The 25708-nt window shown below is 33.5% G+C and overlaps 1 protein-coding gene and 1 pseudogene across 1 annotated transcript; both read right to left on the reverse strand.

Annotated features, from left to right (window-relative positions):
- Nucleotides 1–1689: 1689 nt before the first annotated feature.
- On the reverse strand, nucleotides 1690–5376 carry LOC149572511 (pectinesterase-like). Its single transcript, XM_089813636.1, has 2 exons — nucleotides 4334–5376; nucleotides 1690–2567 (listed from the first exon to the last, which is right to left on the reverse strand). The coding sequence occupies exons 1-2, from the start codon at nucleotides 5265–5267 to the stop codon at nucleotides 1870–1872; spliced, it is 1632 nt and encodes a 543-aa protein (XP_089669762.1). The 5' UTR covers nucleotides 5268–5376; the 3' UTR covers nucleotides 1690–1869.
- Nucleotides 5377–22456: 17080 nt separating this feature from the next.
- On the reverse strand, nucleotides 22457–25163 carry LOC149572512 (pectinesterase-like; annotated as a pseudogene).
- Nucleotides 25164–25708: the final 545 nt, after the last annotated feature.

Genomic DNA, 25708 nt, shown 5'->3' on the forward strand with positions numbered 1-25708 from the left:
GTGATGGACAAATTCTTAGAGTTGGAACCAATGTGACCTATCACATAAAAGGAATAAGATCTATTACTCTTGATGGGAAAACTAAAACTAATGATGTTTATTTTTTTGAGGTTGATAAGGGATATCAATTGCAATTCATAGAAAATACATGTATTATCAAGGATAAGGATGGTAAGATGATTGGTATTGGTAGAAGATGAAGAAGTAATGTTTTTTAGTTGAATCCTACTGAGATGATATATTTAGTTGCTGATGTTGATAATAAAATTGGTTATGACACAAAAGGATATGTCACATAAACTTTGATAACATTGTGAAAGTGAACACTATGCTTTCTATTAGAGATTTGCCTAAAATTGTGAAGCCTACTAAAATGTTATGCAAGTACAGTGTTATGGTAAAGTAGAAGAAAAGTTCTTTTCCAAGCAAGAAGTTTACTACATCAATGAAGTTGGATATAGTACACATAGATTTGAATGGTCCTACAAAGATGAGAACATTCTATGGAGAATGGTATTTCATGATTCTTACTATTGATGATTTTACTAGGATGATGTGGGTAGTATTTCTTAGAGAGAAATTTGAAACATTTGAGAAGTTTAAGGTGTTTAAGAATAGAGTTGAAAATGAATCTGGATTGAGGATTAAGAGTTTAAGATATGATAGAGGTGGATAGTCTACTTTGAATGAGTTTAACATTTTTTTCTAAAGTAAATGGCATCGAAGGACAACTTTTATCCCTTAAGACACCTGAGCATAATGGTACAGTAGAAAGGAGAAATAGATCAGTAACATAAACAACAAAAATTATGATATTTGAGATTAATGTTTTGAAGATATCTCTTAGAGAAGAAGTTAATACAGACAATCAGTTAAGTTTTTAAAAATCTTTGGAAGTAAGCGTTACATTAAGAGAGAAGATGTTATTGGTAAGTTTGATGCAAGAAGTGATGAAGGTATCATTCTGGGTTATTCATTAAAAATCAAAGCATACACATATCTTAATTAGCGAATGAAGAATATTGTTGAGAGCACAAATGTTAGGATTGGTGAGAAGTTTGGAATTGAGGAAATAATGCTTGATTATAATTATGATGAAGAGAGTAATCCACATTTTTAAATTAAATCATTTCATTTTTGTGGATGTAGTCAATATTTTATAAGCATAAAGCCTTGGAGTGCACAAAATGATTGAAAAAGCTAATTCTTGTTGTCATTATTGAAACTTAAAAGTACTAAGGAAGGATTCAAGAAGTTGGTATCCCTTTTTTCATTTTTGGGTTTATAATTGAAAGATAGAACAATGTTGGGAAAAACTATGGATGTAATTTATACTATTGTTGGTCGTTTTATTGTATTGGATAGGAAAACTATAAAGAAATATATCAAAATTATGGCCAATCCATGACATTAGTATTAGGAAACATTTTTTTGAGATTGGTAGCATAAGACGATGGAGGATTTTGACCATCTTGAGCTAGCTTTCACGATTTTTTTAAAATCTAATCTTTTCTCTTTTTCTTTTTTAAAAGAAAACCTACTTCTCTAATTATCCAATTTATTCCCCAACCATTTTATACTTTTGTGAGCAAGAGAGGTCTGGATATTTTGCATAGAAAACATTGTATTGAAGAATACAAGAACGTTGGAGCTGGATGTGGAATAGGAAACCGAGTGAAATGGGATGGGTTTCATGTAAGATAACGCCATTTTTTTATTTGAATATTTCACCACACAGCGCACTCTGGAGGCCCCACGAGATCAAACATCATATTATCCACAGCCTATGAGAAATCATCAACCTAAACACACCATCCACATCTAGATTAAAAAGTACAATCCAGAAGAAAACAGATTGATTTCAGGCCCTCAACTTGTGAGCCCATTAATGAAATCAACACCAGTCCCCTGCAGCCAATCGCTGCCTTGTATGAGACCATCCACTGTAAACTTCATGGCCTCAGCAGAGCTTGTGATAACATGAAACCCGCCCCATTTCACTCTGCTCCCCGTGGCAGATCCAGCGCCACTGTTCTTGTATTCCCCATAATATAACGTCTTCAGTGCAAAATCTCCAGACCACTCCAGCCAACCAGCAGGATGAATGACGTCACTGAGAGAGGACTGCATGAATACTGTTCTCGAGTACTCCTTCCATGGCCTCCCGAGGTAAGTTGGGAAGGAGCTCTTGACGGGGGCGAGGTCTGAATCAGCTCTGATGTTGCAGTTGTGAATGGAGATCCCCGTGTTCTGGTTGGGGTCACTTCTCCCCTGTGCGGTTATCGCGTTCTTCTGGTTGGCCCCTGGTTTCCTTGGAAGAATGGTGCAGCTCTGGAGAACGACTGCAGAGTTGCCGAAGATGAAGTCCACGGTGCCCGAGATGGTGCAGTCCCGGTAGAACTGGCGGAGTGAGTGAGTGTAGAGAGTGTCTTGGTACGCTTGGATCTTGCAACGGTAGAACACTGACTGGTCTGACCCCACTCGGAGGGCTACTGCCTGATGCTTGTCTGGCCCTGCTGTGTTCACGAAGCCTATGTCTTGGGCCATGAATCCCTTCCCCACCACAGCTGCATTTATACACACAAATCAACGTCATGAGCTGCTTTAGTATTGAATCAGAACAACACACAAATCAACACAAAAATCAATGTCAATAGCGACTTTAGTATTGAATCAAAACAATGTTGTTGTAGATGGTCTACATTTTTTAAGGAGTTGATTTTTTCATTAGTGTGCCATATTTGAGGATGGCTTTAGTTGTATGTTTTTTGATACAACCATTTCATTGAAACAGAAATGTTAAGGTTACTAGACATATGAAAACACTGAAAAATACTAAATATATGAACATATTATTGATGTGAATGAGCTCGTATCTATCTATAGACTGGAATCAGTATGGGATTGTGTATGATACTGATGTAAAGTGTATCTTGTTAACATTTGAATTAAAGAGGTTAGTAGTACAGCATTTTATTTTTCAATTGAACGTCTTAAGTTCAATTCATGACTAGTTTCTATAAAATTCAATATTTATGAATTGAATAATATGGAATTTCTTAGTGTGAGTTGGTCTAGTGGTAGAGATTTTGTATTCTTGAGAGAGATGTCACAGATTCAAGTTCCACTAGAAGTACAAACCAGTCTTACCATATATAGACCCAAAATTATATAAATGACTATAAAAATTATTTCATTCCCTTTTTCTTCCTCATTTATTATCAGATATTGTACAATATTTTAAAGAAAAAGATTTAAATCACAACTAATCAATGAAAATCTCTAAACCTAAAATCTACTAAGCTACCCTACCATTAAACAACCAACCATATTAGCCTCAGATTGATCTTCTATTAAAGGATGACCATGATCCTAACATTATTATTTTTTAAATAGTAGGTAAGCATCCATATTCCTCCCTTAGAGGATCTAGATCCTAATGAAATAGATGGACAATGAGATCATAAAATGGATGTATAATGAGATAGTGAAGGGAAATGAGAGCATCCCAGAAATTCATCTGAGATCAGTATGCACATCCTGTATACAGTAGTTCTTTGAACAGCTTCTAATCAGCAAATACAAGTGCATACTACTATGCCATAAAAGCAAAAACAGACATAGTTGATTTCCCACAATTAAAACCTTAAAGGAAAGTGATTGCAATTTACCGATCTAAACAAAATTCAACAGCATTACGACATACAAATTATTATTCTACAATCATAGAACTAGAAGAATGAGACAAAATAGAGAACACAAATATACGTGGGGAAAACCTTTCCAGGTAAAAACCCCAGCCTCCAAACCATCAAGCTAATGTATTATTCAGTAACAAGTTACAATACATTTTCAGCCTTCACATGGAGATTTACATATTGCTCCATTCTAGAGAAAATCCGGCAGCATAACCCTGTGCAAATAACTTTTCATCTCTCTCTTCATTCTCTACAACAATGCTTTGTACTTATAGAGTTTTCATACAAGAAGAAACAGTTTCTAAAGCATCTACATTCAATGCATCTACAAATTATTTTAGAAACTTTCTTTTGCACAACCCTCACATAAAACAAAGGAAAGCACAAATAAAGCAATAAAATTTGGTAAGGCTGAGTCACCTTATCCCAAGAGAAGATGGGTCTAGGCATTAATAACAAAGACAAACATTGATAGATGATCTTATTGGTCAAAATGTACAAATGTTCATAAGCACCTTTAAATACTATATACTAGGAAAAAAAATTAAGTTAGAAAAAATAAGTCAACTTTCACTATTTAACAATTTTAATCTAAGAACCAATATTTACAACCAAATCTGTCACTTGTCACTTACCAACAGTAGCAGAGTTGAAAGTTGTAGAGCCATCTACAACATTTTTGCTGCCAGTCACAATCGTACTGTCCATGCCTTCCCCAATCAGCATTATATTCGTCTTTGTCTTCCCCACTTCGACATACTCCTTGTAAGTACCCTTTTTCACCTTGATTACATACCTCTTACTGCTTTTCTCCGGAGCAGCATTAATGGCTTCCGTGATTGTTTTGAACTTACCAGACCCGTCAGCAGCCACCACCACATCAGCATTTACCTCTTTTGCAGAGCCTCTCAACATCCTCCGATCTTCTGATGAAACCCACCAAGGAAAGCCATCCTTGATGTTCTCAGAAGGATTATAAAGAGAAAGTTTGGACTCAAAGTTCACAAGTATGGCCAGACTATTACTAGCGAAAACTTTAACCTTCTCCACACTTTTCAGCAGCCAAATCTCTGATTTTCCATCAGATTTCTCCAAAACTCCATCATGGCACGTTTCCATGTTAGTAATGACCGCACTGAGCAAAGTCATAACTTCGCTTGACCTAATTTCATCCTGTTTTAGAACAGAAAGGGAGTTTCTAAGCTGGTCTTTGGTAATGTCAATGAGCTCTATACAATCCCCAACAGCTATTTTCACATTAGGGTTTTCATGGATTCTATTGAAGAAAGCAGAAGCTTGAAGAAAAGCCCTGTTTGCTTCTTTCATGGCCACCGTGACTGCAATGTGAAGCACATCCTTGTTAGCCTTAGACGAACTTGCTAAATATGGAGAAAGGCTAGAAATGCAGCTTTCAGGGTAAAGAGTACTTCTACACACATTCTCTATCTCAAAGACATCTTTCAATTCTTGGGCTGCATTTATTCCAATGGGTGTACACATTATCATCGCCACCATTGCCATTGCCATTGCAGCCCCTGATCTTACGATTAAAGAACCCATTTTTCCCATGTTCAAGCAACTTCTCTAATCTTTCCCGAGGAGAACTAGCCCTAGAAACCCCTAGAAACCCTAACTTATATCTGCATTCTACTTCATCCTATATGCTTCTCTGATAGACATGGGTATTTATAGATAATTAAGGGATATTGTGTATTCATTTCAGTGCTATCTTCTTCCTTTGATGCCAATCTAGTCAAGCTTATATAAAAATATGGTGTGCTAAGGACATTATTGTCGGTGGACCAATTGTTTAGAATATCATCTGGCAGTAATACTAGTTGATAGTTTTGAAGCCTATGGGCGTTATCATCATATTTCTTAAGTAGTGGGTTCCATTACTAGTGCATATTTCAAGCCTTCTATTGCTATTTTCCAATTCTATAGGCGACTACCTAACATGCGTTGATTATTTATAAGATATATAAATATGATAATCTGGTTGATGTAATGTGAGAGGCGGAAAGTGGACTGCCATAGCCAGTAAAAAAAGATTCCCACTTGTTTCCCACATGTTTATGGATATCATAAATGTCATTAATAGTATATAAGGCTTGTTTTTGGTCAATAAAGACGTTTGACATAAGTGAAACGTTCTTTGTTGTTTGGTATTGAAACTTGAGCGGGCTAGTTGTCTGAAGAAAGAGATAAGTGTTGCAGCAATATGAAATGAAGCAAGTTGCATATAAACAATGCTTCAAGTCCAATATTGAACAGTTGAATGTAGTGCGCATTTGATAAAGGGTGATGAATAGCCCAAAAGTAGTCTGAGTAGGAGATTAGTAGGCTACGGCTACATCGTCTTTGGCTTTTGCACATTCAGTAATGCATGATGGTGGTTGTGTATTAGTTTATTGGGTCACATCCTTATGTTTCATTATTATTATTATTCTATTGTGTTGTAAATGGTGTTCTTTGGGTAGGTAACATCTTGAGAGTTTTTCCTATTTTTTTATTTAAATTGAAATTGTGCTTTGTTGTTTAAATTAGATTAATGTTCATCATAATGAATTCTAGATCTAAGTTCCTTTTTTATTTCTTCCTTCTCAATTTATAAGTTTCTTTGCATATTTATATTTTGTATTTTTTATATTCTATTAATGTTATTCAATTTAGCATACTTTTTCAGTTTATCTTTTAATTAGATCTTCAATCAATTTTGATGAAGTTAATATTACTTGTCATATCAAATCGAATTCACTCACATTTCTATTATGTCATGAGAATATACAATCCATATAGGATAAGACACATTAGTTTAGGATCAGTTTTCATTTACAAAAAAAGAGTTACAAGCTTCAATGAAATATCTAAATCAATAATACATGATAATAACTTAGATCTTCAATTAGAATTTTAAAATATAGAGGTCTATAAAGAAAGAAAGAAAGAAAGAAAGAAAGAAAGAAAGAAAGACTAAGCCCTATAGTTATAATTCAAAAATATCAATTATATCTTGGAAGGTTACCAACAAAAGTAGACAATATTAATTAAGAAAAAGGGATTAGAGTGAATAATGTTTGCATTCTATATAAGAGGGTTAATGAAATTTTGAATTTGAAAAATACACTTAGGTGAATGACTAGATGATGGGAAAGTTGAAGATATATCTTTGAAAAGATTATAAAATGAAACATTTTAATCTAAGCCTACAAACAAAAGTTGACAACGATAAGATGGTGTTGACATAAGCAAAAAAATAAATCAAGAAGCTACAAATGGAAACATAAGAAACAAAATGAGCTATGATCTAAGTGTCTTTTAACATTCAAGAATTGTATGTGTCCTATTAAACTTATGTTAGGGATGGCTTTTGAAACTAAGTTATCCTCTAAAATTCATAGAATCTACAAAAATTATAAGTGGATAAGTAAGACTTGTAAATAAAAAAAAGTAGATGAGAGCCTCTCTCTTCAAAAGTTGATTAGGTTCATTATTTTTTACAAAATCTACATGAGTTATTATACAAAATAATTATTATGAATGACATTAATAACAATAGAAACGTAGAAATGAAAAATCAATAAAAATTCAAAAGAATAAATTCTAGTTGTTCATCTTAAGAAAAACTATGGAGGAGATGAGAGGTTATAAGAAAATAATAGTCCAATAAGGAGTTACATCACCTTTAGATCGGAAATTATTCTTGTAGGAATGGTCCCATATATCAAGTATTGAGGAAGTAGGTGTAGGTCCTAGGTTATTTAATGATCTAAAGGTTTAAGTCAAAGCTACAGTTGAGATCTTAAAATAAAATTCTACAAGGATACCATTTATCTAGGTATGGTATTACAAGTACTTAACAAAATTGAAATCCTAATTAAATATTTGAATATTGACTTATAGTTTCATTTATCCCAAGAAAATAATCCTTATAAATGAATAACAATTCTTTCTCAATTTAAATTCTGAATCATTTAAATAGAAAACTTTGATAGCAATTTTATTATTTGTAACATTTTTTTGTTTATTAACTTTTTATCCTTAAATTTCAAATCTTCTATGACTTCACCCATCTCACTCATTTCTTATATTTTTTATTAATAAGGTACTTGACCCCAATCAATTATACCAAATCCACTACCCTTTTCATTTCTAATATTTTTATTAATAAGGTACTTGATTCCAATCAATTATATGCAATCCACTAGCCTTTTCATTTCTTATATTTTTATAAATAAGGTACTTGATCCCTATTAATTATACCAAAGCCACTAGCCTTTGTATTTTATTTTCTTGTAGTTTTAAATGTAAACTACTCTATTCGAAATCAATCATACCGCACCCTTTGATGAGCCGATAGGCTAATCTTGAGAAAAATGTACTAAAGACAAAACAATGTCAAACTTTTTCTTTTCACATTCACAAAATTTCTAAATTTTTTGTTTTTCAACTAAAATCTACAATCTTTTCAATTTTTTGAAAATTGATCAACTGTACAGTTAGTAAGGAGGATAGTCCCATCCTTTGATGAGTCCATGATGTTAGAAGTGAGCCTGCTGACCAGGCACATGATTGATGACATTAATATGAACAACAAGGGAGGTTGCATCTTTAAAGAAGTGTTAGTTTAACATTTTCTCCCAGTTCAGCCATTTGTTTGCAGGCAATATAATAGTGTTACTTATAATTATTTATTCCACACATGTGGTTCTGAATAAATAAATAAACATCCTCTGGAACTTACATACATCCCATGTAGTCAATCTTGCAAGTCTTTGCTGATGTTGTGATTCCATCTTGCATTATAGAGATGCATCAATTGGCCATAGATAATTCAATAATTTGTGAGTTTGGCACCATTGTTGAAGAATCTTTGTAGTTGTCAGGAAGCCATTTGACGGTTCACTAATTGCAAACTTCTCTTCTACATTAATGACATTTATTATACATGTCGTACAACATGCACAAAATAATGACATTCTATTCTATTTATCTTTTATTCTAAGAACTCATGAATCGATGAATACATTATTTTTCCACTGCGTCTCTGATCTATACCTAGCTGGCACGTTGTGTTTCTTCCCATGCGTTGGTATAGCAGGTTTTTATATCCTTCTCAAACAGATTTATCAACATCAACCATTGACATGATGACTGCACTCCATAAGCTCCATTATTACTTTAGTGCCAATAATGCCTAAACCATGGATTAGCCATGAACGTTAATAACAATCCCAAACAATTACACGTTAAAAAACTATGTAGATTAAAAATTTCATCCGACCACTCTCCTACTTGCAGCACCATCATTTGATGGCAAATTGACATTAAACCCCAACAAAAATAAGCCTACGGTTCTGTAGATTCTTTTAGTTAGCAAAAAGTTTTGACATTTTGGTGTGAAGCCGGTGCATAAACAGAAATCACAACATCAATATATCTGATGGCCGATTGCAGTTATCTCATTTTAAGTTAATGATCAATGATAATTCCCCCCTCCTTTTAGCTTCACTACTACAATATTGAAAGAGAATTTTGGTTGATTAAATTATCATTTGTTTTATAAATGCAGGTAGGATTAATCTCTATTATAGTATAAAATATGGATCAATATATTGCTTTTTGAAGGTGCATTGAAGTGAACCAATACTTATATATTAAGTGGTGTTTTACAGGTTAGTTAACGTAATATCATATAATTTATTTTCTATTAGATATAAGAAATGTATTTCATTTATTACAGATAATCATAGTATGAGTTGGATATTATGTTTTTTTATAAAATATGAAATAATAAATACAAATTATTATATATAATTATTTTTAAAATGAAGAATTAATAATTCTTATAAAATTATATATTATAAATAGTCAATATAATTTAAGATATCAACTAGAAAGGGCCCGTTTCTATAAAGGGTCCGTTTGGCAAAGAGAATACAAGTGGAATAGGCATATGTATATTCTTAAAATTTTGAGTTTTCAGTTTGGGTACACCAAATTAGAATTGGAATAGGAATAAAATTGGAATACGTATTCCAATTTTGACCCAAAATGAGCATTTGCTATTCCATCTAAATAGGTGGAATAGGAATATGTATTCCTATTCCAATTTTTTTAATTTTAGAAAACATAAATTTTTGAGTCCATGAATTCTGCATCAAATTCTGGGTGAACCAAACAAGAATAGGAATACGTAACCCCATTTCCTATTCAAGACTAAGTATTCCAGAATAAGTATTCTTATTCCCATTTTTATATTCCCACAGCCAAATGAACCCTAATAAAAGGATTTTCATTTCTCTATTTATAAATTTTAGTTTTAAATTTTATTTCTCTTAAATTATGAATTTTAGTCTTGTCTAATGCTTTTTAAGTTAATGACTAAACAAAAACATATAATTCCATCCTAAACAAATAATGTTTATTATTATGTAAATAATTTTGAATGAGCCAAAATAGTATTCATGTCATCTAATTTTTTATTGAGTGCCATGCAATACACTATATATATAAACACTTTGTAAAATATTTTTAAAATAATATTATTTAATAGAAAAGTATTTATAGTTAAAAATAATTTCTAGTTCATTAAACATTTTCTTTTAAGTATCTATTTTTGAAAAATTATAAGATATTTTTTTATGTATTTTGTATCTTTCTATAAACCTCATTTATGATTTCAAAATGTATAAATCTAATATTTAAATTAGAACTTTCAATTAAAAATAAAAATACTAACATATATTATAAATTTTTAATTTTTTTTTAAAAGGTACATTAATATTTAAATATTCAAAAAATAATATTGTTTAATAGAAAAATATTTGTACTTAAAAATAATTATGTATGTTATGAATATTTTTTTTACATATATCATAGTCTTTGCATAAAGCTCATCCTCAACTATCGGGTAGTGCTTCCATGAAATTTGCTCCTATAAAATCCAAAGAATACAAGTGATTACATAAATTTATCAATACATAAACTATTAATTAAAATGAACCAAGAAATATATATATATATATATATGGAGGGGGAGAGAGAGAGAGAGAGAGAGAGAGAGATATTACTTTCAACCTATCATCTTAACATTTTATCAAAAATTTACATAATTACTTTCTACTTACTCTCAATGATTATCCACTAATATTTATAGAAGAGATTTCAACAGTTTAAATTTGAATCATGGTTTTTGTTTTCATTCTTAAAAAGGATTCTTAAACATTTTACAACTATATATTGTTTTGTTGAAGAGGTTTCAATATGTGTGTAGTTAAATATGAATCATTTACATTCACTCTTCAAGAAGGATTTAAAACATTGTACATCAACCACTACATCTAAAAAATCCAAAACTTACATCCTCGTACTTGTTACAAAAATAACAAAGAACTAAAATATTGTACATATCATTTACAATAATAATATAACAACAAGGTGCAACATGATTTTAAGAAAATCTTCACAGACATTCCTTCCTAATATACTTGTAAGATACATCATAACTCTTTTAAAACTCCCAAAACACTCCATTTCATATACATTAGAATACACTCCTTACCATTTGAAATTACATGACTCAAAATGCATATTACAACTCTTATATTTTCCACCACAATATGGAAATATATATCACATGCAATGACCTTTTTATTTGAAATGCTAAATGAGCCATAACACAACTTAAAAAAGAAATGTAGAAAACAACTTTTCCTCTTTCTCCAACTTGCATTTCCAAGTCATAATTTAAAAAAAAGCAATGGCGACCATGAAGAGCTCACCTCCTATGCTTGGTCTTCATGTGACCACCACCGAGCTTGGAGAACCACAGATGAACATGTTAAAGACAAACCAAACTCACAAATGCATACACATGACCATTGTAACATAAAACTCCAATGACCATGAGCTTCACAATGGATCACCTATGGATTCATAAAAAAGGAGTGAAGGTGTGTTGAACCCAAGAGTACAAGCCATACAAAATGAATAAGTACCATGCCTTCACAAGATCATATCTCACAATTTCTCCCCTTATCACCCCCAAGTGTAAAAGCTAGATTTGGCACATAGAGCCCATACTCTATGCTTTATCCCTCTTCCCTCAAAGGGAAGAGACTCTACACTCAAGGGCTGGCCCTACTAACCCCTTCACCCAAGGCTACTTCTCCATCACAAGGGTGATTAATTAATGCCTTTCACACCCAAGAAAAATATACCCTCAAAATACAATTAAAAAATGGACCATAATCTCCATATCCATCCCTTAACAAGAACAACAACAATATACAATGTGAAATGCATATAACACATTCTTGCAATTCATTAAAATACTAATCCACAACCAAATGAAAAGAGTATTCTCTTGGAAAGAGACATAAACCTTAATCAATATAATGTAAATGAATATTTGAGAAGAGCCCATTTTCTTTAGCTTCCAATCTCCAAAATCCTAATGTCTTTGAAACTAGGGAGTGGGTGAAAACTTATTAAGTCCTCCCAAGTCCTCTAAAAAGGCCTTCAAACCCACTACCCAAAACACTCGCTAAAATGGGAGTGAAACAAGTACCTTTTTATTCCACTAAATTATCCCCGTTCTAAAAATGTAAGCTCAACTAGCAATGGGTGAAGGTTTGAGTGATTATGACCTCTCCATTTTTTTCCAATTCTGAAAAGTGACTTATATGGAGGCTCATGAAAGTGTTGTGGACGTTTTAATGGGTAAAAATAAGCACTGATCTCATAGTACCATTACATGGGGTTGTTATTTTCACTAAAATAACATCCTAGGGTTGCCTTTTACCTCTCAAAAGTTTCTATGAAGTTTGAATTCTAAATTTAACTTGATGCGACCTTACATTTCATCTATTAATAAGTGGGATTAACTTAGGTACCCTATTAGTTTTAGTCTTAGGTTAGGTATTCCTTTCCAAACCTTAATATTACATGTCACTTCCACATAGACATTTTAAGTGTCAAGTGACACCATTAAAATATACTACACATTACAAGTGACAAATATAGCCACAAAAATGAATTAAATCTCATAATACACATTGACATTATGAATAAAACACATCACACTGAGGCTTTAATCTCTTCAAATGATTAAACCTTGGCTTTCAAACATAGGTTTAGCCCTGATTCTTTGAATAATTCCATGGTTACTTCCTTGCACACCAAACTCAAACATCAGTAGTTCAAGGAAGAATCACATGTAAATATAAACATAGACTCAACATTGCATAATGGTAAGTGCACAAATTTGTGGTACCAAAAGGGGGGTATATGATGTCACTTTTATGTTGAAATCAATAATTTCTAAACATCAACAAGAATTTGAAGATATTTTGATATTGCTCTCAAGATTTAACTGTGTATTTTTTGAGTCAAACTCATTGACACATATTTCATGAGTAGTGATTCAACATGAATCCATCTCTTATGAGAATAAATGGAACACTTAGCACTCATTGTGTCTAGGTGATGCTCATAGAGGTGAAGGACTAAGACTTCCCAAGAGGTCACCCATCCCAATATTACCAGTACTACTCTAGATGGAGTAGTACTGGGACGGGTGACCTCCTGAAAAGTCCTAGTGCTTCACCTCTATGAGCATCACCTAGACCCAATGAGTACTAAGTGTTCCATTTATTCTCATGAGAGATGGATTCATGTTGAATCACTACTCATAAAATATAGATCGATGAGTTTGACTTAAAAACTACATAGTTAAAACCTAATAGCAATATCAAAATTTGACTTATTGTAGAAATTATCTCTTACTTTTCAATTTGAAAATAGTTACACTAAAAAATTTAAAATATGACTAAAACAAAAGTTGCAGTTCTCTTAATCTAGTTTCTAAACTATTATATGTTTATAAAGATGGTGGAGTTTAAGGCCCTCAAAAAAAGGATCATAGAAAGTGGTAATTCTTTTTCAATAAAAACATAACATAGTGTGAAGTGTGTTCCCCCTAAAATCCTTTTTTTTAAAGAAATTATTTAATAACTCTAGTCATAAGTTAGCTAACATCATGTAGTTTATCTTACATTTTTTGGACAATTTTTAAATATATATTATTTTTTCGAAATATACAAGTGAACAAATCTCAAAAATGTTAAATATTTGTGCACCCCCCCCTAAAAATAATTAAGAACTAATAAAAAATCAAAACTTAATTTTTTATAAAGTGTGTAGAATGGAGTCTAGTTTCTAAAAAACTAACTTGTTGGAAAATTGGGCAAAGGAGCTAAAATTTAACACACAAATACTACACATTGGCTTTGAAGATAAAATGGATATACATTGAAAAGAAATTATATTTGAAAGGCTTAAAATAAGTATAAATTAAAACTATATTATATAGATACGTAGCTAACATAGAGATCTACAATATCATATAACCTAATTTTATCGATATTCAAGCATGGTGAAACTTGATGGAGACCAAACAAGAAAAATCATGATTTTTTTGTATGCTTGCTGAAAATCACATCCCAAACCTTTCAATTGGACCTACAATATAAATCTAATCCTTGCACTTATTGAATGTGAGTGCATTATGAAGTGAGTGTGTGTGTGTGTGTGTGTTTGTGTGTGCGCGCGCTATATAAATAATAGTGTGATCACACTATAATGTGTACATACTATAGGGCATACACACTACTTACCTAAGAAATTTAAATAGCCAAAAGAGAGGGAGGAAGGTAGCAAATGTTATAGAATGAGAGAGGTATCAAATGAATAGTGTAAAGAGAGGGAGGTAGAAAATGTTATAGGAATAGAGAGGTATCAAATGAATAGTAGAGAGAGAGAGAGAGAGAGAGAGAGAGAGAGAGAGAGAGGATAGGATGGAGAGAGGGGGGGATAGAGTGGAGATAACAAGAGAGAGAGATTTAAGATAGGATTTCCAAATAAGAAGATAGAAAATGTATAGGATATGGAGAGAGTGACTAATAGAGAAAGAGATAGACCATAGGATGGATATAGGAAGACAAAGAGAGACATGGATGGGATAGAGAGTGATCTAGTAGGGGATAGAAATGTAGAAAGGGGATGATATATGTATAGTAGGGGGTGGAGAGAGAGAGAGAGAGAGAGAGAGAGAGAGAGAGAGAGAGAGTTCAAGGGGATATGATGGAGAGAGAAAAAATAGCAGATAGGAAGAAATCTCGATGAGATAGGAGGGGGGAGGGAGAGGTAGAGGGGGAGAGAGAGAGAGCGAGAGAGAGCGAGAGAGAGAGAGAGAGAGAGAGAGAGTTGTATAGGATGGAGAGAGAAGGGGTAGGAAGAGACAGGAGATATATGTAGAGGTCAGGGATAGGAAGAGGGAAAGAGAGGGGGAGGTGGTGTAGGAAGATAGAGGGGGTATGTGTTAGCATGAATACTTATGGTATTACTTTGGGGAAGTATCCTAGGCATTGGAGAGTGTATATACTTGATTAACATGGTGTATTCATGACTGTGTTTGTCATTGATGTCAACATAGTATTTTTTCTGTGAATGGTGGTAGAGAAGTAGACAAAGAACAAGGTCATATAAATTGTGTATTGATGATTAAGTCAAGCATAGTTAAGGATGTAGTCTATAGTGTATCCTGATGGCATGGATAAGTACACATAAAGAGAGTCAAAGACATGCAGAAGTTATTCAAAATTTATAGAAGAAAGTAAGCAAACAAAGTACCTGAAAAGTAATTTCTAATGATTGATTTGTTTCTATTAACTAGGATCAAATAAAGATCAGTGCAATTCTGAGTGTGGTAGAAGAGAACCTAGTGATGATGTAAGAAAGTATGCAAGGAAAAAGGTCACACATGTAAGAAGTTGTAAACACTGTGAGCCATTAGTGATTTGTAATTATGACAAGATGTAATGCTTTGCAATATCTTAATGATGTCTTATTATCATTAATTGGGAAAGCCTTAGGGATGACTCAAGGAATTTTTTTGAGGATATGGTATAAAGGAAGGTTATTTTCATTTTTTTAAAGTATGCATTGAGGTTGATATGGAGATCGTAAGAGCAGAGTATTTGGTAAATGTAAGTACGCAATCTAAGACATTATTTAGATGAAAAGTTAGTGATCTGGTATTGAGATTAGAAGAGGTTTTTTCCAGTCAAGAGTACAAAGAAGGAGCTAAGGATATCTATTCCTATTATTGTAAAAGGAATAATATAGAGACCACTTCGATTGTAATTTTAGTGGTCTTTCCCCTGAATTTGTTCAGACAATGGGTCCATTTGTCTTCTACAACTCCTAATAGGGTTGGAATCTCCTAACAGGAATTCAAAGTATCCTAACAAGGATTGATATGTACTGAATGTATTTCATGAGCTCCTAATAGAGTCTATCCTCTTACAAAGAACTTTTATATTAGTACATCATTTTGTGGGTTGGTTCTGAACTGGGGTTTTTCCTCTAATCAATGGTTTCCCTAGTTAACATATCTAGTGTTATTGTGTATATCTTCTTACGGTTGCTAGTTATATTGCTCATATGGTTAAGGATTAATAAGGCTAGTAAATGTTTTGATAGTTGGATTCACCCACCCACCCCTCTCAATTATCTTGGTCGACTTTACTTCGTAACAATTGGTATCAGAGCATCAAGTTGTTGAAGAAAAAGATTAACAACTTAAGGAGATCAATGATGGGTCACTTCATAAAAGAATGTCCTAAATTTGATGGAATTTAACTATGAAAATTGGAAGGAGAATATGAAGAATCATTTTCTATTAATGGGTCTAGGATATTGGCTAATGAAAAAGACTAAAAAGGAGATTGTGGAAGCTTGAGGCATCCAGTGAAGTTGAGAGAGATATGTTTATGTGCAATAAGCTTGCTCAAGAAGAATTATTGTTGTCTCTTCCTGAGAAAAAATATAGTTAGGTAAATTCCTTAGTGACATCCCATGAAATTTGGAAAGCCTTATAATCTACTTTTGAGGGTGATAAACATGCTAAAATTAATAGACTACAAAATTGGATATGTTTGTTTCAAGATGCTATAATGATGGAAGATGAATATGTGAGAAGCTATATTGGTAGAATAATAGAGATTGTTGTAGAAATTAAGTCTTGTTAGAGATCTAAAGATGAAGATGAGATTATATGGAAGATTTTGAAAAGTGTGACACCACTATTCAAGTAGACAACACAAATGATTGATTAAGTGATACCTTCTACTAAAAATTTTACCAGAGAAACTCTACTTGGAAGATTGGAAGTAGCAGAAGTGAGATGGAACTAATCTAGAGAATTGCCCATAGCAAAAACCACTTTTAGTGCATTAAGTATTCATCCTTCTCTATCAAGAGGTGCAAGCACCAGTGAAGACTATGCTAGCAGCACTAGATCCAAATCTAAGGAGGATAGAAGAATTGAAGAAGAATTTTCCTGCTTTTAAGAAGAGAACCATATGGTAAGAGAATTTTTAAATGTTGAACTTACAATGAATTTGGTCATTATGCTTCTGAGTGTCCTAAAAGAGAGAAAACTTATAAGAATAATTTTAAGTGTAGAAGACCTAGAGATTGTTTGTATGAAGATGATGAATCTAAGGAAAGAGTTTGGAGTGAAAGTGATGATGAATTAGGATTTGTGGATATAAAAGAAGAAAATCCTAAAAAAAGAATTTAGAGAAGAAAAAGCTCCAATTTCACAATTTGAAAAGGAATATGATTGATTTATAGTGTTGGTAATTTAAGAGGAGTAATTGAGAGGGGAGGGGTGAATTAGTTACCACAAAAATAAATCTCAGATCCCTTTAGATGTCAGTACAAAATAAACTCTAAAAACTGAATACTGTTGATGCTCGGCAAGCGAACATAAAATTTTGTAACTTGGTAAATACTTAATATGCTTGATAAGTACTTAACATGCAAATCTTAGGATGTTATCTATGATTATCATTAATTTAACTTAGTTGGAAACATATAAAAGAAAATAGCATGAACACATTTGACACCAGGATTTCACATGGAAACCCAATTTGGGAAAAACCACCAATTGCAACTAGTTACTATTTTACTCTTCTAAAGTGAGCCCTATTAGGAGCCAACCCTATTAAAGGTTACAATACACACTGTTAGGTGTGATCCTGTTAAAAGATTTAAACACCCTTTTAGGAGTGGCCTTGTTGGAGGTCTTTAGACAATTCAATAAAATTGCCACCTTGTTAGAAGTTTTACAAATAGTTGTTAAGCCAACATTGTTAAGAGATTTAGATCACTACTATGGTTAGAGAGTAACAATGAGATGACCTGATTTCTAATGCAACTGAAATGCTGATTACAAATTTCTATTCTAGCTTGTACTTGATCCTTCCTGATCAAATATATCTTTTCAACTCCACAAGGATTTTTTCTTATCCTTGTGATTTGCTTTCTTATTGCATCATTAGATCTTCAAAATCTTCCATGCATTCATATACTTACACACTTTCAAATTCTCAACTTTACTTTATACTTATATCATTCATATTGTCAAGTCAGCTCATATACAACTTATAATCACTAATATTCATCACCTCAGTCGGCTAGAGCCAATAGATAAATCAATTAAACTCAATATGCCAAAATAAAAAAATCCTTCATTAGCCAACCTTGCTCGGTAGACACTAACATAGAAATGATTTTCCTGTGTTAACTAAGTGAAATTAGTTAACACAGCATATTTGTGAAGATCCTTTGGTAATTGAGTGATCTCAGTTAACACTGGTTCCATCCAACATTTCTTTCATTAACTGAGTGAGCTTAGTTAACACTCATCTTCTATAAACTTTCTTTTGGCACTCGAGTGAACTCTTTAGACACTGTCTTCTGAATTAGGCAAACATAGGAATGCTCAATAGACATAGAAAACTATCTTCATTGCTCAAGTGAGCTCAACATGCACTAACTGATAATGATATGACATTTGTGTAACATCAAAGACAACACACAATTAATCAATTGTATCTAACAATCTCCCTCTTTGGCATTGATGGCAACACAACATGTCATAGCACAATGAAATTTTTAGAACAAAAATAAAGTGAGGAACTTGTCTTTAGTTTCATTCTGATTCACATCTATGATGACTTTCTATGTCAGTATGAACTCTGTTAGAAAACTTCTGCCTACAAAAACTTCTACCTAGTTCATTCTCCCTCTTGATATCTCTATGATAACACACTTCACCCTCTTACAAAAAACTTCTCCTTCTTTATAACTAAAATTTCTTATGAGATATGACATTATACTTCTCCCTCTTTGACAACACATGCCAAAGACAACTTTGTTAATATCAGTGTATCTTAAATACTGATTCATTTGCAATATGCCCTTGTCAATATTGCACCAACTGATTGATCTTCAACAGGTTCTGACTGATGCATCACTAAATTTTTATTTAGTGAGCTTCAGATAGGAGAATGAACCCTAGCTTACCTCTTAGATATAGAAATGCATCCTTAGATAATGGCTTGGTGAATATGTCTACAATATGTTCTTTTGTGTTCACATATTCCAATCTAACTTCTTTATCTTGCACCAATTCTCTCAAGAAGTGATATTTTATTGCAATGTGTTTTCTTTTGCTATGCATCACTGGATTCTTTTATTGATTGCACTGGTGTCATCACAATATATGACTACTTGATCTTTGATCTCTATCTTCATTCCTTCCAACAATTGTTTGAACCAAACAATGTTAGAACAATTAATTTTTGTTGCCACATATTTTGCCTCTGTTGTGGATTGAGAGATGCAATTTTGTTTCTAGCTTGTCCAAGACATTAGTTTTTTACCAAGAAAGAATGCTTCACCACTAGTTTTCTTCCTATCATCAAGACTTCTACCCAATCAGCATAAGTGAATACCTTCAAGTCCAAATTGCCTTCAATTTTGTACCATAAGCCATAGTCTTTAGTAAGATTACCATCATTTTATTTTCTTTGAGATTTGCTAAGAATCTTTCCACCATACCAACTGCTAATGCAATATCAAGCCTTGTATGCACTACATACTACAATTTTCCTATCATTGATTTGTATGTAGTCTGATCTACCTTTTTTGAATCATCATTTTATGAAAGCTTATGTCTAGAAGACATAGAGCTTCCAACTGGTCTTGAATCTTCCATTCTAAATTTTTTTAGTATCTCCTTGATATATTTGGATTGAGTAATGTATATACCATTTTTGTTTTGTTAAATCTGTAACCCAACAAAGAATTTTATCTCTCTAAAGACATCTCAAATTCTTTACTCATTTCTTCTGAAAATGCCTTGCATAAGTCATCATTTCCTGTGAATAATGTATCGTCAACAAATATTTCTGCCAACACAATCTTCTTGTATGGTCCTTCTTTGATATACATGTTGATCTCATATTGGTTTTGACAATTAAGTGTCAACACAATTAAGCCATTTATTAAGTTCATGCCAAACTTGTAATATATGTCGAGTATAATATGTAAATATAGACTATGCCGAGTTGCAATGAGTGCAAAATCACTCATGTGCCGAGTCACTAAAGTGCCAAGTAAACAGTAGACATTGAGTAGTTCAGGTGCCGAGTCAAGACAAAATTTCAATATGTGTTGAGCATCAGTAACCTTAAGTGCCGAGTAACACAGATTTGACATAGTTGTTTGAGATTGTACAAACAACTATGTAAATCATTTTTTAGCTAACGTAAAGACAAATTATGATCTTTTGAAGATAAGGACAAATCTATTAGCAGATTTTCTATGTTATTAAATGGATGAATCTCAGACATAGATTCATACCTAATGTTAAGTCTTCTAGTCTTCTTAATGAGGATGAAACCCTAAACTTTTTTTTAAAAAAAGGAGTGAGTGCATAAGCAATTGAAAGTAGAGAACAACGAAGTTTGCATGGAGACTTTGAAGTTGTAAGAGAGCAAATTGCAGAATCAGTTTGAGAAGAACAAAGGATAGAGGATACAACATTGACATATTAGATCAAAGAGGATCAAGAAGGACATAGTACATAGTTGATCTTTAATCAAGCTGTCAGAGCTAATCACAAGATCTATGCTAAAACATCCTAATAGATGATTTTGGTTAAATCTCCTAAATAGAGTAGTCCTAATAGATTGTTGTAAATCATTTAATAGGGTGACATTCCAAGTGGATGTTCTAAAGTCCCTTAGCCAGAAACACTTTTAATAGGGTGTTGAAATCCTCTAACAAGGTGGGACTTAACAGTCCTTGTAAGCCTTTAATAGAGAAGGTCTTTCATAAGGCAGATCATGTCTCATAGTCAACTCATTGTAACCTTAATTAGTGGCACTTTATTACTGCAGTAGTGAAGAATTGTGGGTGTCATACCCACTTCAGTTTTATCTTCTCATTTGGAGGGTTTCTAGATAATCATATCAGGTGTCAAATGTGTGATTGCTTATGTGTTTACATATTTTAGATGTTTATGCTTTGCATGTCATTTCAAGTTTATCTATTGAATGCATGAGATGGATGAGTGGTGAAAAGTTTTATGGCTTCAAATTTTAATTGTTGATTCAACACCCCCCCCCCCCCCCCATGTCACCCCCCCAGTAGTTCACCTTTCCTACTTGTAATTCCATCAATTGGTACTAGAGCTAGGTTCTCAGAAGAATAAGCTTTGCAGCTTGCAAGAAAGATCTTGAAATGGAAGTCTACAAGTTGGGAAAGACCATTGAAAACTAGGAGATTGAGATACATCTCATACTACATGAACTGAATGAAGCTAGAGATGCTTTGAAGAGTTCCCCAAAGAGAAGGAAAGAGATTGCTACAGTAGAAAATGACACACAATACAAAGACATTGACACCACAAAGCTATTTGCAAATGGTGATTCCAATTAATTTGATGCAGCAATTACAGATCTAATGGAAAAGAACAAAGCACAAGCTGAAGAGGTTAGAAATCTCAAGTTGGAGCAAGAATCACAAGCCATACTACTGTGTGAGGTAACTGAATAAAAGAATAAAGCTATAGAAGACAAGGCCATGATTGAAGAAGACAAAAGAATTTTAGCAAACAAATTGGAAGAAAAGTCAACAAAGCTATCCAGGATCTCAAACATGCAATTGGGTACCTTAAGCCAAATGATGAATGCTCATCATAAGTTGAATGTCGAGGACATTGAAATAACCACTTTGAAGCTGCAAAATGAAAAATTGCAAAATGACATGAAAAGAGAAAAAGAATTTGCTAAAACTTTCAACAAGCCAAATGAAGCCATCAAGTACTTTGAGCAACTATTGAAATCTCCTAGATCCAATAGAGATACATCAGGATTGGGCTACACAAGCACTGAAAAAGGAGAATCACCCAAAACTGTTGAGAAAAGGAACAATAAAGATAAGAACTCTAAACCTACTTGTCATCATTGTGATAAGAAACGACATACAACTAATATTTGCAGAAGCAAGAATGCAAATCAGAATGTTAAGCCTAAGAACATCTCTATACTTTTGTGAGCAAGAGACGTCTGGATATTTTGCATAGAAAACATTGTATTGAAGAATACAAGAACGTTGGAGCTGGACGTGGAATAGGAAACCGAGTGAAATGGGATCGGTTTCATGTAAGATAACGCCATTATTTTATTTGAATATTTCACTACACAGCGCACTCTGGAGGCCCCATGAGATCAAACATAATAATATCCACAGCCTATGAGAAATCATCAACCTAAACACACCATCCACATCTGGATTAAAAAGTACAATCCAGAAGAAACCAGATTCATTTCAGGGCCTCAACTTGTGAGCCCATTGATGAAATCAACACCAGTCCCCTGCAACCAATCGCTGCCTTGTATGAGACCATCCACTGTAAACTTCATGGCCTCAGCAGAGCTTGTGATAACACGAAATCCACCCCATTTCACTCTGCTCCCCGTGGCAGATCCAGCTCCACTGTTGTTGTACTCCCCATAATACAACGTCTTCAATGCAAAATCTCCGGACCACTCCAACCAACCAGCAGGATGAATGACGTCACTCAGAGAGGACTGCATGAATACTGTTCTCGAGTACTACTTCCAAAGCCTCCCGAGGTAAGTTGGGAAGGAGCTCGTGACGGGGGCGAGGTCTGAGTCAGCTCTGATGTTGCAGTTGTGAATGGAGATCCCCGTGTTCTGGTTGTGCGGTTATCGCGTTCTTCTGGTTGGCCCCTGGTTTCCTTGGAAGAATGGTGCAGCTCTGGAAACGACTGCGGAGTCGCCGAAGATGAAATCCACGGTGCCGGAGATGGTGCAGTCCCTGTAGAACTGGCGGAGTGAGTGAGTGTAGAGAGTGTCTTGGTATGCTTGGATCTTGCAACGGTAGAACACTGACTGGTCTGACCCCACTCTGAGGGCTACTGCCTGATGCTTGTCTGGCCCTGCTGTGTTCACGAAGCCTATGTCTTGGGCCATGAATCCCTTCCCCACCACAGTTGCATTTGTACACACAAATCATCTCATGAGCTGGTTTAGTACTCAACCAAAACAATGTTAATACAGATGGTCTACATTTCCTTAGCTTAGCTTTTCTATTAGTGCGTGATGTTGAAGGATGGTCTTAATCGTATGTTTTCTGATTCAACTATTTCATTGAATATAAATGTTGAAGTTACTAGACACATGAAAACATTGAAAAATGCTGAATCTATGAACATATTGTTAATGTGAATGAACTCATATCTATTTATAGACTGGAATCAGTATGGGATTGTGTATGCGACTGACTCAGTATGGGATTGTGTATGCGACTGACTTAAAGTGTATCTTGCAGAGAATAAGTCACATTTGAACTAAAGAGGTTAGTAGTACAGCATTGTACTGTACAATAGAACGTCTTAAGTTCGATTTATGACTAGTTCATATAAAATTCAATATTTATGAATTGAATAATATAGAATCTCTCAATGTTGGTGTAGTGGTAGATAAATTGTATTCTTGAAAGAGATGTCAAAGATTCAAGTTCCACTAGAAGTACAAGACAGTCTTACCATATATAGACCCAAAAGCATATAACTAATAGAAATGACTATAAAAGATCCTTTCTTTCTTCATTTATTATCAAATACTCTACAATTTAATATATATATAAAACTAAGATTTAAATCCTAACTAATAAATGAAAAACTCTAAACCAAAAATCTATCAAGCTACCCTAACCATTAAACAACCAACCATATTCACCTCAGATCAATCTTCTATTAAAGGATTGCCATGATCCTAACATTATTATTATTTTTAAAATAGTAGGTAAGAATCCATATTCCTCCCTTAGAGGATCCTGATCCTCATGAAATGGATGGATAATGAGATCATGAAATGGATGTATAATGAGATAGGTCTAGGCATTAATAACAAAGACACACATTAATAGGTGATCTTATTGGTGAAAATGTACAAATATTCATAGGCACCTTTAAACATTGTATACTAAGAAAAAAAAATTAAGTTAGAAAAAGTAAGTCAACTTTCACTATTTAACAGTTTTAATGTAAGAATCAATATTTACAACAAGATCTGTCACTTGTCACTTACCAACAGTGGCAGAGTTGAAAGTTATAGAGCCATCTACAACATTTTTGCTACCAGTCACAATCGTACTATCCATGCCTTCCCCAATCAGCGTTATATTCGTTTTTGTCTTCCCCACTTCGACATACTCCTTGTAAGTGCCCTTTTTCACCTTGATCACATACCTCTTGTTGCTTTTCTTAGGAGCAGCATTAATGGCTTCCGTGATTGTTTTGAACTTACCAGAACCGTCAATAGCCACCACCACATCAGCATTACCTCTTTTGTAGAGCCTCTCAATATCCTCCGATCTTTTGAAGAAACCCACCAAGGAAAACCTTCCTTGATGTTCCCAGAAGGATTATAAAGAAAAAATTTTGGCCTCAGAGTTCACAAGTATGGCCAGACTATTACTAGCGAAAACTTTCACCTTCTCCACACTTCTCAGCAGCCTAACCTCTGATTTTCCATTAGATTTCTCCAAAACTCCATCATGGCACGTTACCATGTTAGTAATGACCACACTGAGCAATGTCATAACATCACTAGACCTAATTTCATCATATTTTAGTACAAATAGGGAGTTTCTAAGCTAGTCTTTGGTAATGTCAATGAGCTCTATACAATCCCCAACAGTAATTTTCACATTAGGGTTTTCATGGGTTTTGTTGAAGACAGCAAAAACTTGAAAAAAAGCCCTATTTTCTTCTTTCATGGCCACCATGACTGCAATGTGAAGCACATCCTTGTTAGCCTTAGACGAACTTGCTACATATGGAGAAAGGCTAGAAATGTAGCTTTCAAGGTAAAGAGTACTTCTACACACATTCTCTATCTCAAAAACATCTTTCAATTCTTGGGATGCATTTATTCCAATGGGTGTACACATTATCATCACCACCATTGCCATTGTAGCCCCTGATCTTAAAACTAAAGAACCCATTTTTCCCATGTTTAAGCAAATTCTCTAATCTCTCTCGAGGATATTTTACCCTAGAAACCTTTACTTATATCTGCATTCTACTTCATCCTATATGCTTCTCTGATAGACATGGGTATTTATAGATAATTAAGGGATGTTGTGCATTCATTTCAGTCCTTATCTTGTTACTTTGATGCCAATCTAGTCGAGCTTGTATAAAAATATGGTGTGCTAAGGACATTATTGTTGGTGGATCAATTGTTTAGAATATCATCTCACATCAATACTAGTTGATAGTTTTGGAGTCTATGGGACTTATCATCATATTTCTTAAGTAGTGGGTTCCATTACTAGTGTAGATTTCAAGCCTTTTATTATTATTTTTCAATTCTATAGGTGATTATCTTGTGAAGAAATATATTACAAATAAATTCACAATATTACCAACCGTAAAGATGCTCAGCAAAAACTATTGCCGAGTGCCAGATTTACTTGGTACCTTAATAAATTGAGTGGTAGGAGTGTATCGAGTAAGCTCAGTAGATGAAAAAAATAACTTGGCAACAATGGATGCC

The sequence above is a fragment of the Cupressus sempervirens genome, chromosome 2, assembly GCF_028749045.1.
Source record: "Cupressus sempervirens isolate cs-2001-9-10 chromosome 2, ASM2874904v1, whole genome shotgun sequence".
Lineage (NCBI taxonomy): Eukaryota > Viridiplantae > Streptophyta > Pinopsida > Cupressales > Cupressaceae > Cupressus > Cupressus sempervirens.

What these genes read in the sequence shown, in the direction of transcription:
- LOC149572511 (XM_089813636.1), bottom strand. Translation starts at nt 5,267, where the DNA reads ATGGGAAAAATGGGTTCTTTAATCGTAAGATCAGGGGCTGCAATGGCA. An exon ending in TTTCAACTCTGCTACTGTTG is followed by an intron (nt 2,568 to 4,333) that starts GTAAGTGACAAG and finishes GTATAAATGCAG; the next exon opens with CTGTGGTGGGGAAGGGATTC.